The sequence below is a fragment of the Labrus mixtus genome, chromosome 20 (genome assembly GCF_963584025.1).
Source record: "Labrus mixtus chromosome 20, fLabMix1.1, whole genome shotgun sequence".
Taxonomy (NCBI): Eukaryota; Metazoa; Chordata; class Actinopteri; order Labriformes; family Labridae; genus Labrus; species Labrus mixtus.
Genome location: NC_083631.1, coordinates 5,018,261 through 5,033,670, shown reverse-complemented (window position 1 = coordinate 5,033,670; position 15,410 = coordinate 5,018,261). Strand labels below are relative to the sequence as shown.

The 15,410-nt window shown below is 44.3% G+C and overlaps 1 protein-coding gene across 4 annotated transcripts in view; it reads left to right on the top strand.

The window, feature by feature from the left end:
• The window catches only part of glis2b (GLIS family zinc finger 2b), a 28,878-nt gene extending 13,732 nt beyond the window's left edge, over positions 1–15,146 (top strand). For 2 of the 4 annotated variants that reach the window (XM_061026476.1, XM_061026475.1), the window contains exons 2-7: positions 6,402–6,603; positions 6,963–7,093; positions 8,468–8,623; positions 8,748–8,881; positions 8,981–9,099; positions 9,791–15,146. In XM_061026476.1, the coding sequence (XP_060882459.1) occupies positions 6,426–6,603; positions 6,963–7,093; positions 8,468–8,623; positions 8,748–8,881; positions 8,981–9,099; positions 9,791–10,527 (1,455 nt within the window). In that variant the 5' untranslated portion in view covers positions 6,402–6,425 and the 3' untranslated portion in view covers positions 10,528–15,146. The remainder of the gene's footprint in view (positions 1–6,401; positions 6,604–6,962; positions 7,094–8,467; positions 8,624–8,747; positions 8,882–8,980; positions 9,100–9,790) is intronic. The other 2 variants (XM_061026477.1, XM_061026478.1) reach the window with 1 other exon arrangement.
• Positions 15,147–15,410: the final 264 nt, after the last annotated feature.

The window sequence follows — 15,410 nt, the reverse complement described above, 5'->3', positions numbered from 1 at the left end:
GTCCTCCCCACCTGGAGGACGGAAAAAACCAGCAGGTCTAGACACGATCCATGCTGCAGCTGCAGGTCTTTACACAACACTGCTTTACCACAAAGATGACAAAACCAAACAAAAAACACAGTTACTAAACAGAGTGGTCACTGAAGTGTTGCACAGATTTAACAACAACAAGAGATTTCTTATTTTTCAGTTTGAGAAGAGAAAATAATCAAAGAAGCTGCAAGTTGACAGCAAAACAACCTTTAAGGTTTTAGCGACCTTATGTTAACATTATATTAGTCATGTATATCATAGAACCAATTCATTCATCATCCATCCATCCAGTTACATAATTGGATGGAATTCTTTGATATTATTGTGTAGGATAAAAAATGAATTCAAACATCTCATTTTCTTACTGCATATTCTTAAAATTAGTAAAAGTTCAGTGTTTATTTGGCATTTGAACCCGCTCACTTTTAAGGCACAAATAGATGTTTCTCAATCAAAACCATATCTAATGATGCCCTTGATGACCACAGGATCATTGGAACCGTTGTTTTATTGTCAAACCACCCAGCCAGCGGAAACTCTATCAGGCAGAAATCCTGTTCACTGACAAGCTGGTTTATTCAAAAATCATTCTTAGTCTCGTTGACTCATGGTTGGATTTCATGCTTATAAAATAGCCTCTGGTAATGTTGGCAAATGTTAACAGTTCCTTGACCACCTTATTCTCTCTTTTGAATTATAATTTGGTGAGTCAGTTGTTTCCCTGGAAGATGCACTATTGGATAAAATCATGAATTATTTTAGATTTTAACATCGTGGGAAACATTTAGTGCATGTTTACTACACAACAAACCTTTTGCCACGATTATAGACTTTTTTTTTTTAACCTTTTAATTAATCATTTTACATATTACACCTGTGATGACGTGTGCTGCTGCCCTCTTTGGCCAGGTCAGCCTCGTGGAAGAGATCCTGATCTCAACGGGTCAATTTCCTGATTAAATAAATAAAATAAAAGATATGCAATGCCTCAAACAGATCGGGATTTGTGTCGTTACATTTGAAGGAATTACCACTCTCGCAAGTAGTTGTAATTGCAGAATGATTTTTCAGTGTTTCAAAACTGCAAGTGACACTATAAAATCGTTCTTAGAAGTTCCCACCATGTTCTTTCTCTCCTTTTCTTGGTGTGTGTGTGTGTGTGTGTGTGTGTGTGTGTGTGTGTGTGTGAGAGTGAAAAATAGAGAGAGCAAAGAGCCCTGGGGAGAGATGGCTTGCCTCCTACAGACCACCTCCCAGGGTCACAGCAGGAGGCAGATTAAGTTACAGCCAACCTCAGAGGGGGTCACACAAGACGTGTACACACACACACACACACACACACACACACACAGACACACACACAGACACAGACACAGACACACACACACACACAGACATTCTTTCACTCTCAGAAACCTTCTCACAAAACGAAATATTACACAATACAATCTAATACCAAAATGATCTTATATTGCACTGTTTTCATTTGCTTTGATTCTTTTTGTTGGCTCTCATTTCTGCACCGTCGGGTGGAGCTGGCTAACCTGATCCTCCTCAGATCAGACTTAAGATCAATCGGTCGAGGCGGGGTTAAAGATCAATGCTGATCCGTTTGAGCCTTGAGGTGTCGAATCACGTAGCCCTACTTTGACCTGCATCAGCAGATTCCCAACCTCTAAATTACACACGCACACACAAACACACACACTCACATTATACCTCATCAAAGTGCGGTGTCCTGATGCACAGGCCTGGGTTTGGGAAGGGGTCACAGGGGAATAGATGACGGGGGGTTGCTAAATAGGACACACACAAACCTCTCTTTCAGGACTCCTCTTCCTCCCTCACTTCCTCCTCCCTTCATCCTCACCCTCGTATATATCCTAACTGTGGCCCCTTTGGTCATCCCTGCTTTCCTCTCCTCTCTTTCTGTCTCTCTCGCCCGTTCAGCCGCTGTTTACTCTGTTGGAGAGAGAGAGAGAGAGAGGGCCCACAGAGGGGACAATGCCGTCTTTCAGAGAGACTGTCGACCCCACGGCTGAGCAAGGAAGTCTGCATGGGGGCCAGCCAACACCCCTTCCACAAACTTCACAGCCATCCGCCACCGAGATGCACACACACACACACACACACACACACACACACACACACACACACACACACACACACACACACACACACACACACACACACTAACCTATCACACAGGCACACACACATACACACAGACCACACTTCAACCCTCTCTGTATCACTTTTTCTCTTGCCTGCCCTTTCTCTTTTGTCTCACATTTCCCACAAGCCCCCTCTCGGTGACCGTGGCCGTTTGGAGGATACAGTGGAGATCCCGTAACTTTAGTCCAAGAAACACACTCTGTGAGTCACTTCCAAGCCAGTCTCTAATGTTTGTCCACTAAGACAGAATCATGAGGGTGGGCTGAGGTGAAATTCAGCATGGACTGAATCAGCAGGAGGTGCACTGGCAGACTCCACTGGAAACACATTAGTGCGGTATGGATCGCCTGGGGTGTCGTGGGTATTGTAGATATTAATGGCCTGCGGAGCTTCTCAGAAGTCCACGATAGTTTCAAGGGAATTTTTTCTTTCATTTTTCGTTTCTTTGCAAAAAGTTATTTGAGAGTGAAGTCACACACACACGATGCAGCACATAGTCGACCAAAATCGGAACACAGAACTCCTTCTTATTCATCAGGGATGTGTCGGAGGCTTTTTCCATTTTCTTCACACACAATTGATCAGTCATTAAATCATCAAATGTACACAAAACAAAGTAATCATCATCCCTTAATGAGGATTTCAAAGATATTATTTACTGACACAAATTACGAGAGTAATAAATTGAGGGGGGGCTTATATTTGAATGTTCTACATCAAATGTAGCCTTTAATCTTTACCTATTAACATGGAAGAAGGTTTTATACCCGTTATTTTTCCAAACAAATGCAACATATTCAGCCATTTTCTGCCACATTTTTCATACCTCCTCCCCTGTCACTGCATCTCTCACATTTGCAGTATGAGAGTTGCCTAGTTATTTTTTTTTCATGTGTATTTAATGATCAACAAATTCTTGAAATGTACCTTTTCCTTTATGATTTGTTCACCACAGCCTTGTTGAAGTTAAATGTTTACTTCTTTTCCTTTAAACAGAAAAGCAAGTTTCATTTGTGAATAAAGAGAAATTGCATACTTAAATTGAAAACTCTGGAAGAATACAGCTCATTTAAGCTCCCATTCACTCCCCTACAGCATGCAACAAGCTGAATGATAACAACACTATTATATATGGACTGGACACATTATGAGAATGGCTGTTGTTTGAGCAGTGAGATAACTATGGAGGCTCCATAAATAGGAAGAGATGAGCTATGCAGTCCATTATGGAGATAAAGTAATGGTTTGCACGTGGAGGAGCTGTCTGAGAGCAGCTTTTGTGTGCAGAGACCCCTTTAGTGTCTCTGCTGATCTCTCTGTGAGAGATGCAGGATCATGTGATTTGAGGTGCCAAATTGATTTATATTCCAGAGTTATATATGGATCCAAAAGTTCCATATCTGTTCCTCGGGCTTTATCACACAGATTATAGCACTGATGGAAGGCCAGTTTTCTGTTTGGATGGATGAGAGAAGGATTGAAGCAAGGTTAAGCTGATTCCTGGTCTGTGCCTCGGGGTGAAGGCTTTACTCGGTTAGAGTGGATGACAGGCGATTTTCTGCTATTTTAGACAAACAATAAAGCCAGAGACCTTGGCAGTCTGTGCGATGAGAGTTACAGTAAGTTAGACCAGAGGGGGAAAGAAGGGAGAGGAAGAGAGAAAAGAGATGTGGTATAAACCACAGCTCATATCATATCGACTCTGACTGATCTGAACAGGTTTATTTCACAGCTAATGACTTTCACCTCATAACATACTCTCTATGGTCAAAAAGAACATTGAGCAAGTAACAGTATATACTCCTCCCTCCTTTATCATTACAAAGTTCACCCAGTTTAAATTCATGGAAACAATCTACTCAGTGTTTGTAAAGATGTTGATGTGGTTAGCAGTTTGAATGGGTGTCAATGGGTACAGTTAGTAATATGAAGGAATCGGAACAGTTATTAGAAGAAGAAGAAGAAGAAGAAGAAGAAGAAGAACATTCTTTATTAAATCAGTGTGTTCACTCTGTTATTGAACATGATAAAGACACATAAGCCATGGATATACAAAAAATGAAATTTGAAACCCTCTAGTGGTGATGTGTTTGATTTTGTTACTGGAATATTTAAATAGTTGGACATGCCTTCAGAAAAAGCAAATATCTTGGGGGTTTTCCTGCTCTTTGTGTTTATTATAACTGACATTTTGGTGTTAAGTCATTCTATACTACACAGCAAGAGGGGCCCGTGGGTCATGTGCGTCTCATTTCCGTCTCTAATCAGATGAAAAAAACGATGGCTACTTGTCCCACAATGTTTTTTTTCTGTACATGTGAGGAGCATCAGTGGATATAAACGCATGGGGACAGAGAGATCTCTCTGATAATGCCATAATGCTGCTCTGTGTACATGATCAAACAGTATGTTCCTCTGCTCCCATCAGTACATGTGTGTATCATCATTTTATCTATGACTGATTGAGTCTGTACACCCCCAATACACCACCCCCTATATGTGTGTGTGTGTGTGTGTGTGTGTGTGTGTGTGTGTGTGTGTGTGTGTGTGTGTGTGTGTGTGTGTGTGTGTGTGTGTGTGTGTGTGTGTGTGTGTGTGTGTGTGTGTGTGTGTGTGTGTGTGTGTGTGTGTGTGTGTGTGTGTGTGTGTGTGTGTGTGTGTGAGCTGGTGTGGCCTTCCCTGGTAGGGCTGGTGAACCTGGTGACCTCTGTGCTCCGTGCCTCGCAGACACAAGAGCTTCTCATGTGGCCCCTGGCCAGTCGCTCTCAATGCCTGCCATTCACCACCAACCACAGCTCCTATGAGTGTGTGTGTGGGTATGTGTATGTGAGGGAGAGGGAGGAAGGGTGAATTTGTTGAAATTACAGTTTGATTAATTACTTTAGTGTGTATGTGTGTGTGTGTGTTTCTGTATGTATGACTGTGTGTGTGGGTACATGCACACTGGGAGCTTTTCCATGAATTCGAGAGATATATAGGACACCATGCAACTGTGTGTGTGTGTGTGTGTGTGTGTGTGTGTGTGTGTGTTTAGATGGAAAATGCTTTGAGGAAATGCTTTGCGTGGTGAGAAGGTGCAGTGAACCCTAACACATTGTGTTGAATGGAGAGCTTGGCTGTAGACCAGCAGTACAGTACTTGCACTGCCTGTATGTGTGAAGCAGTACCTGCTGGATGAAGAACAATAGTCTCAAACCTTATTGACACACTTGCTGAAGGGGTCTGACTTGATGGAAAGTGTTTACTTCAAAAAAGTTCATTTCTAAAGGAGGTTTTGTCACTTTTATCAACCTGTTTGTTTCTGATGCTGCAAGCATGATTTGACAATACCTGTAACTAACAGGGTTCTTCCGGGTGTTTGGCTCTGTAGTTGTTTGCTAAATGACTCTGAATATTATTCTTGGACTGAAGCGAAATGAACAACCCTGCTTTTCAAATGCAAGGAGTGAAAATAAATGTGTATGAGAATGTTGAGAATAAAAGTAAGTAAATGCCGAGTACAGTACAGAAAACTGTATTTTTATTTTCTTGCTTCCCACATCTTCTTGTGTCAGTCCGGTGGCAGAGAGAAGCTACAACTGGAGCTGAAAATGACAGCTAGATGAAGCATCCTGCCCACAGCCCTCAGGCGGGGTCCAGAGGTCAGTGTGTTTAGAGGAAGGAGGAGGTGGTTGCAGCGATGCAGCTGGACTGACAGGCCTGGGGGGCTGCCGGTGGGGTCTCAAAGGTCCATACTGTGGGGGGGGGGGGGGGGGGGGGGATTTGACTGGCCGAGGGTTGGGGTGAAGCGGGGCTGGTGGAGAAGGTGACCATATGGATCGGATTGTAGACATTCCTCAAGAAGAGTGTGTGTGCAAAGGTCAACATGGGGAAAGAGGAGGGGTCACACAGATCTCTGTGTGTGTGTGTGTGTGTTTATTTTTCTTTGGCTTACTCAGTGTTTCAGTTTACGACTATGTCTGTTTGGTCATTGTTGGGTTGAGTATTTCTTACCCAGCTGTATTGTGGAATGTGAGAAACTTTCAACAACGTTCACATGAAAAATGTTGCAGGTGTGAGAATCTCTCTTCAGTTTGTCACTTTTTCACACTTGAATTAAACATTTTATTTCCAAATGTTGTCGTATGAAAACCAGGTTTTCCTTTCAAGGCCCCTCTCGGCTTAACTCTGCCCCCCCGTTTCTGTTTGTGCAGGTGGGAGGTCGGCGGGTTGCGGTCATGCTGTCCCTGGACGAGCCCCTGGACCTGAAGCTCCCTCGGCGGGCCAACGGGCGGGACAAGGGGGCGCGTTCGCCCCTGCTCTCTCCGCTGCACCCCAAGCGAGCTCGCCAGCTACGCATGGCGGATGATGGCACGGCAGTCATAGAGCCCGCCTCGCCGGCATCTCCACGCACAGGTACGTAACACAGCAAGACTCTGTTAGGCTGCATGTAAGCACAGTCGCGGTTAGAGATAATTGAACACAACGATGTGATGACACAGCAAGATGTACTGCAGCAGGTGTAATATAAATCAATGTTTGCAATTTGCTGTTTTATTCCAAAACAGGTTATGAATATATTTGGCAGACAAAAAAGAAATGCCTGACTAAAGTCACAAAGATCATCCTCTGAGTCAATATGTCTGTACATACTTCCAGGCAATACATTATTTTTTTGACAAAATAGGATACAGTGAGACCAGCGCCCCCGTATCAGATCAATCTGGTAGTTCGTCTCCCTGACAGATGTTTATGTGTGTGTGTTTGTTTCTCAGGTGTGCAGGTGGTCCCTCATGACCGGACAGACACCCCGACCCCTCCTGCGGTGGACCTGAGCATGTCTCCCTCCTCTCGCCACACCCCCAGCTCTCCAGAAATGACAAACGGCAACTATGTCCCCTCAGGGGTGAGCTATACCGAGATTGAACACACACACATCGCACACACCTACACGCCAGCACGGTGGTTCACAGGGTGGTAGCTTTTACCTGATTTTATGTTGCTAACCATTCCCTTTACTTTCTGTCTCATATTTAGTCTTTATTTATCTCTAAGAAAAACAGTCTTTCATTACTGAGTGGCCAACTCTTTCCTGTCTTTAGCAGAGAGTGACTCAACCTGCTAAGGTCAGCAAATCAGGAACAACATGGGGTTGTGTCAAACTCAGGGAATCAGGCTTTGCACGGGGTGGGAGGTTTCTGTGTGTGTGTGTGTGTGTGTGTGTGTGTGTGAGGGGGGGGGGCTCTTATCAAACACCTCTTGTGTCCCCAAACAAGTGCCTCTGTCTGCACTCAGTGGCCTCGCAGGCATGACGTGTGTGTGCCTGCAAATGTGCATGTGTGTGAGTGTTTGGTACATGTATAATCAGATTTCAGTCAAGGTACAGCCATGCAGACCTCACGCCGCCTAATTCAATTCGCTACCAATTGAATAAAGACACACTGGCTGGGATCATTTAGCCCCCAACTAAGTCCTAGATAGCCCCTGACCCCGCCATGACACACACTGCTATACACAGTGGATGCACACACAAAAGTAAGTGTTTGGAAGAACAGCTGCACACACTCACACTCACATGTTCTCTCCCGTACAGCATCTCACGAAGCAGCTCACATAGTTTTGCATGCAGAGGCAGAGCCAAGTGCAGGGGATTGGTCTCGTTTTATGAAATTTGTCAGATACACATTTCTGACATAGCTGAGGAAGACGAGACAGCCCCATTATTGTGATCCAACCCTTATTCTCTCTCTCTGTGCCTTCATAGGCCCGTAAGGCAGCTCACTCTTATGGGCCACTTTATCTTTAAATGCTGCCTTTCATCATAACAGCTGCTCTGTTTTCTGCATGAGCTAAGTTGCAATAAAATGTGCGTGTTTGAGTACAGGTGTGAGCCAGTGCATAATTCCTCTGAGCCCCAGCAGTGGTTCAGTGGATCTTACAGCTCTCACGTCGAGCTCAGGGATGTAGGGAGGTTTGTAGCACACAGCAGGAGGCTACATGACAGAAAGTGAAGTGGATTTTTTTTTTTAAGAAAGATGAGATCAGCAATTCTGTACAGCATTGATAAAGACGTTTGTGTCTACACTTCCAGCTTCACAGATGATTTAACCGTTAAAAAGACTTAAAATGCACCCACTAGGCTGTTCAGGTATACTGTATTTTCTTGCAGAATGACAAACCCAAATGAACCAAAGCAAAGGTTGTGCATGTGTCTTTCATTTCTGTGCACTGGATGAATAACCCTGTTGCTCTATTGTCTGTTTTTGTTTTGGGTGACCAGAATTCTCACATCTCACAGGCCTTTCAGTTTTTCGTGCCAATCGGAGCAGGGGCAGGACTTCACCTGCCATCCTCCATGTTCATTGGCCAGACAAGCGACAAGAGAGCCTCTCCTGACCTCTCAGCAGATGAACAACTGGCCTGCCACTGGAAGAAGGTAAGACCCAGGAAGTAAAAGAAACTCATTTAATGACCCTGCTGCAGTCAATTCTGGATTGGAGCAGAGCAGCTTTATTGTCTCAAAGATACATTTGAAATGCAGAATGTTTTCCTTCCTCTAGTGCCATCTGCTTTTCGACTCCCTGCAAGACCTGGTGGATCATGTCAACGACTTCCATGTGAAACCTGAAAAGGATTCTGGGTACTGCTGTCATTGGGAGGGCTGTGCTCGCAAAGGGAGGGGATTCAATGCTAGGTAGGAAAATCCTCTGCTTTGGTGATTTATGAAGTGCACGTTTAAGGGGAGAATTTAAAAGGAACTCACCGTAATGTTTGGATTTTTGTGGGGCTGCAGGTACAAGATGCTCATCCACATCCGCACCCACACTAACGAGAAGCCTCACCGCTGTCCCACCTGCAACAAGAGCTTCTCACGCCTGGAGAACCTCAAGATACACAACAGATCACACACAGGTCAGTGGTATTTGTTTGCTTTTAAAATAAGAATTATTTTGAGCCTATGCAATGTTCTTAATATTAGTACGGCCAAATTCAAATAGAGCCTACCCTTGTTATGCCATGTGCAACACACGGAGGCAGCATGGCGGTGCAAAGTCGTTCAGACCCTGAGCCGCCATCAGAGTTAGTAACAGAGGCGTAATGGGGGGAAGAAGGTGACGATGTGTAACATTGCAGACGGCAGGGCGTATCAGTACTGTGTGTGTGTGGTCATGTCTGAGTGTATGTATGTTCACACTCGGTCTGCCACTCTGACTGACACAGCTCCCGCGGTGAGTCTCACGCTTCCACGACGCCGTAATGCAATGTGAAACCACGAACTGGGTGACCAATTTTACACATTGCATCTGCTGTATAGATGCAATGAGTGCATCCAAATGCCTAATGGCAGTGGAACCTTGTCACAGTGCCGTTGTGGAATTGCAATCTGTGAAGGGCTACAGACATTACAGGAAAGTGTGGAGGCAGGGGGGGAAGAGGCAGCTGAGGAATGAAGGAGGTGTGTCCAAAAAGAGCATTTTTTTTTGGTCTGAAAATCTATTCTGAAAGTTGCATATAAAGGCTTTAAAAAGAAATGGATTTTCAATCTAAGCTACTTACATTTTCCAAATTTAAGAAAAAATTGCATACTTTTTCCTCTCTGCAGGTGAGAAGCCCTACATTTGTCCTTATGAGGGATGCAACAAGCGGTACTCCAACTCCAGCGACCGCTTCAAGCACACACGCACGCACTACGTGGACAAGCCCTACTACTGCAAGATGGTTGGCTGCCTGAAGCGCTACACAGACCCCAGCTCTCTCCGCAAGCACATCAAGGCCCATGGGCACTTTGTGGCTCAGGAGCAGGGCTCCCCAGGCGGGGTGGGCTCTCTGCTCAAAGGTAGCCATAGTGGAGGGCTTGCCAGCGATGTGGGGAAGGAATCAGACCTGTCCTACGTCAGCGCAGCACACATTATCATCCCAGGTGCGGCTCTCCTTGGAGGCCATGCCCTGCAGGGTTTTGGTGGTGGCCTGCCCATGTCCCCGATAAGTCCTCGGCCCCTGGACCTTAGCACACTGGGCTGCCCCAGCTCACCTCAAGGCGGCCTGGGGGGCACATCCATCCTGTCCTTTAACGGCTCTCATCTGGGCCTGGCCAAGTCCTCTCTGCTCTCCTCGGCGTTCCCCTCCTCTGCCCTCGGCCTGTCCATGGTGCCAATGCTGGGGGCGTCATCTGAGCGCAGGGCCCAAGGTCAGCAAGGGAAGAAGGGCCGGGGTGAGGAGGCCAGGAACGAGGTGACTGGGGGGGTCCTGAACCTATCCACAGGAGGAGCTCATGATCCCCTGTCCTGGGTGGTCATCCCTCCAGGCACCGTGGTGCTCAAGCCAGCTGTGGTCAACTGATTCTCACACACACACACACACACACACACACACACACACACACACACACACACAGAAAGACACACACACATTCCAGAGGAGCTCAGGGGGTTGGGATGGGACGGTGAACGCCATAGTGGGGGTACAGGCGGTCAAAGGTGAGAAGGATCAGCTCGCACAATCAAATCCAGACAATGCATTTCAGAGAGGGGTTGGAAAAGGGGAAATCTAGAGAAACTTAATAGCAAAACAATAGCTAACACTACACCTCACAAGGACTAAGTATACAACGCAAGCCTCTTGTTTAATGGGAAACAAAACTTGGGGCCCAAGAAAATATGGTTCTGTGTTTCTATCACAAGGCCTGACAACGGGCTCCTCTTGTATTTTGTACTTTATTCATTCCTTTCTGCTGCTTCTGTGGACAGGGACCATGAAAGTCTTATTGCTCTGTGTTCTTACAAAAGTCCGGATTCATTGATAAGTATTTATATGACATATGTTCCTCATGACAGTGCGCCTGTAGCTTAGCTGTGAGAAAGAAACACCATGAAACTAAATGACGCTCTCACGTTAGGCTAAGACGCACGTAATAGGAAGATTCTCCATGCTTGATTTTAAAGTTATGACCTATTTTTCACAGGCTGCTGTGATTAATATGATTCAGACAGGCTTGCCATACCAAAGCAAGTGAACTCAAACTGTCTTGGATTTTCAGCTCTGAGACAGTTCCATTAAACACAGCACTTAATAGTGTCAACTGGTTTATAGTACTGAAACCTCAAAACTGCTGCTAACCTTTCAGCTCCCCCAGTGTATCATTAACTGGGAGTGAGCACTTTTGACAATCTGTCCCCAGTTTGGGGAGGGTGACCAACAAGAATGTGTGCCGGGCTCGCAGACTAGGGGCTTTTTGGGCACAGAGCAAACAGGGGACTTCACACAGACAAATGGTGTTCTATCACCTGACAATGACCAATCATCACTTCCTCTTTTACTCAAGCGAAATGTAAGGCACAAGTGCATCTGGCTCCCCCTCCTGGCTGTACACGATACACAACATCCTGCTTGCCATCTACAGAACTTGCACTGTTTCACTTTTTGGATTGTCCAGCTGCTTTCCCGTAATTGAATCAACACAGCCAGTTTGAGCATGAAAGGGCCACTGTGGGGATTAACACTAGTGTGTTGTGTCTTTTAAAAAAAGTGACCTGACCCAAAACCAGCTGTGAAAAACAGGTGGTCACCCAGTTGAATCCCAACTTAGCCATGTGGGCTGAAGTTTTGCCCCAAGTTCAACATGTCCCATGCAGTGCAGAAAATACCTGGAGAGGGGAAAGGGGGATGTACGTGTCTTGCCACAGAAGGGGTGATGATGCACTTAAAGCCACATGCAGCTGGACTGACTAGGAAGCCACACTATTCCAAACTGCCTCATTTTACTCTGTCCAAAGGGGCAAAAAGGACAAAAAGAAAAGACTAATTAGACTTCTGGGAAAACTCTTATCAAGGTTCGATTAAGCAGTCAACATGCACTTACCACACACTTTAATCCTTACATTTTTTACACAACGTTACTGCCAACTCATTGTTCTGTCATTTTTTAAAAACTTTTCTTCTTAAGTCTGCTGCCGGGGTCCCTCCAGGCTTGTGTTGCTAAACACTAATGCATGCATGATGTTGACTGCACAGAGGAGAAGTCAGGGAGCAGGAGAGGGTAATCGCAACACAAGGAACATTCCCTCAAGAAACTGTAACACTGACTACCCTCCTCTCTCTTCTTTTGCCTCCATCTCTCCTCTACCCATCTGCCAATGTTGAGGTCCTACTTTTCCATCACCGAGTCTTACCCCGTCTTAGAAATAATCAGTTATTGCTGTTTTATATTGTTGTTCTGATTTGTATTTTTGTTGCTGTTGTTCAGACGAGACATTTTTTTTTGTTTGCTGATGTTGAAGTTGCTTCTTGTGTTCTGAGACGACTGCTCGACACTCAGCTTTCTGCTGTCCACGACGAGTCTCTAAAAAGATGCTTGAGGAGAGGACGGCGAGGGAGAAGTTTTGGTGGTTCTCTAGGGCAGTGGTTTCCAAACCTGGGCGTCTGGGAATAATTTAGATTTAAAGTTAACTTAACAAATCCTGTCAGAGGACAGGCAAAAAAGAAAGGGAAAACTATTAAAAACAATATCAGTAAATATCTAGAAAACAGTGAATCAACTGGCAGGGTAACAAGGGAGTCTGAAACCGGTGTTGATTGATGACATAGTGAAGGGCAGGTTTGTGATGATCAAGAGCTCAGAAGGAAGGCAGGTACTAAACCACAGGAGATGTTACTGCTTAAAAAACTAAAATAATGTTGAAATATTAACACATCCACTGTGCCAAGTAGTTGAACTGTAATGACTTTTCATATCTATTCACAGCAGCACCATGAGGTTGGCTTTGTACAACTTTTACAGACATTAATGTTCCTCTCAGGACGCATTGTAACAGCGTTAGTGATCCCTTAAACATTTTATATAGCACCATCATCAGGTGAGAAATTGAACTTTTCCTACATTTTCATGACCAAACAACTGGAAAAAAGTTTGACATTCCCATCAACCTCAAATTTTCACAGAGTACATTCCAATTAGCAGAGATCTCAGTGCTAGTAGTATAAATTTAAATGTTCAACAAAGTGAACGCTACCTGACAACCATCAGCTGGTTACACTGTCACTCTGAGCTCTTCTTAAAGAGCCTCACAGCTCTACGTGCCTGTAGACTCTTAAAATGAAACAATATAAGAGGGGAAAAAATACTTTTTTGATTAATTGCTCGCAACAGTATTTGAAAACTATGACCATTAATGTGGACTTCAGGTCAAGAGTACAGTACAGTCAACATTATATAACAGTAGTGCTTTGTTTTTAGGCATTGTAAGCCAAACGGTTGGGAACCACTGCGCTAGGGTACTGAGAAGACTGATTGATATTACATTCCTACATGACAATCACATTAGTGCACTGAAGGTCATTTAGAGAGGATGTGTTCATATAAGATACACATCTGTTTAAGGTGTCCTTACCAAAATATCTTGAGGTAAAAAAGATTTTGAGCTACCTTTGTCGACTCTAAATTCTTCAGTCAAGTAAAGCAACACCAGAGACGAATAACACAGACTGTAAGAGGTTGATAACGTGGAGAGACAGGATTGCCTGAATGATGATGAGAAAGAGGCTTTGTGCCAGCAGAGGAAAAGAGGCAGAGGAGAGGAGAGCTGTGCGGCTGCGGTCCATCTGCCAAACGGTGTCTCAGCTCTGAAGTCACTGGCTGTGCTGCGTCCAATGTGGCAGCCAGTCACAGACATACCAGCCTGAGGAAAACTAGGCCACTGAACTCTGTCTGCCCTCTGGGTTTATTTTTCCCTCTTTTTTATAGATTAAACCCAAAAGGCTCAACTCCCCCCCTACCAGAGACTCAGCAAACAGACGAGTTAACAAGCTGCATCACAGTTAACAAAAACAACCCCCCCCTCCTCCCCCATGTCAGAGGAGGAGCTCTGTGTCAGTCTGTCCATAGGATGAACTGCATATCTATGTTTCTCCCTCAGTAACTCTTAGTCATCATCATTATCTAAACACTCCCCCCCCCCCCCCCAGTCATACACACCACCAGCCATGTCTCTGGGTTCAGTCTGGGTATCGGAGACCATCTCTTGTTCTGAGTGGACCATTCTGGTCTGTGATGTCATCAGAAACAGGTGTTAAGTAGGCTAGACATGGTTTCCGTGGCAACAGTGAAACCCACAGATGCAGCGGCTCTCCTCCTCCTCCCTGCCTGTCTATCTGTCCCTCTGCAGGTTGAAGCCAGGGACAAAACTCAGTACGACAGCAGAAAGCTGAAAAATATGACACGGATCCTTCCAGGGTCCACAACATTTCCATATTAAATAAGCTGTATGATCCATTAACCCTTTGAGCTCAGTCTGTAAAAAACTGCACTTTTGTTCCCCTCATAGTTTATGTAGATATGCGGATGCTACCAAGTCCTCACTCAATGTAAAGCGTTACACATCAGTTGTTTTGGGAACCAAGAATAATTGTTAAAATCATCTTCAGCTACTAAAATTGCTGAATTGAAAGTCTTATATTTTTGAACTTGTAAAAATGGTACTTGCTCATGGAGATTTTAAAAGTTACCCTAACTTAACACTATGAAAAGTGGAGCTGAAATCCAGGGCACAGAATTTGCATTAGCTAGCTATTTCTTGTCAATGTAAAGGGTGCCATTGACTGAAGTGCCACAGTGTTGCACAAAGGGTTAATGATAAGACTAAGGCCATGCGAGGCCTGTTCCAAGTTATGTTTTTTGCACATTTGTGAGATATTATTGTCAGTATTTTAATTTTTCCAAGTGCCTTTTTACTATAGGGTAAAATATAGAAGCTATACACTATATGAATAAAAAATGATTATATGAAAATATATTTTTTCCTGGCATCATGTTCTGTGGTTGAACATGCAGAATTTTAGAGTTGTAAAAGTCTCCAATTGGTACAACATAGCGGTGTTCTCCTGTTTTAGAGGAATTTTATTACGATATTGATAATAATGTCAATGAAAAGAAAAATGTTTAATAAAGTTGTATTTGATAAAAACTTGTGTTTTCATTTCTGTTTGAAACGTACAATGCAGACACATAAATATGGAAATAACCCCAAACATAACAATACATGTGTTTGTGATCCTTTTAGACGGACATGTGCACAATTGATGCTGCCAAAGAGCTTAACCTGAATAAAAACAATCATATGAAGCATTAATAAGTCAAACAGCTGCAGCTTCACTCACTGGGAAGTGTTTCAGGTGTTTCAATCTACAGGAGTTGGAAACGGCAACAGCATCAGTGTGTGGAGGACTGT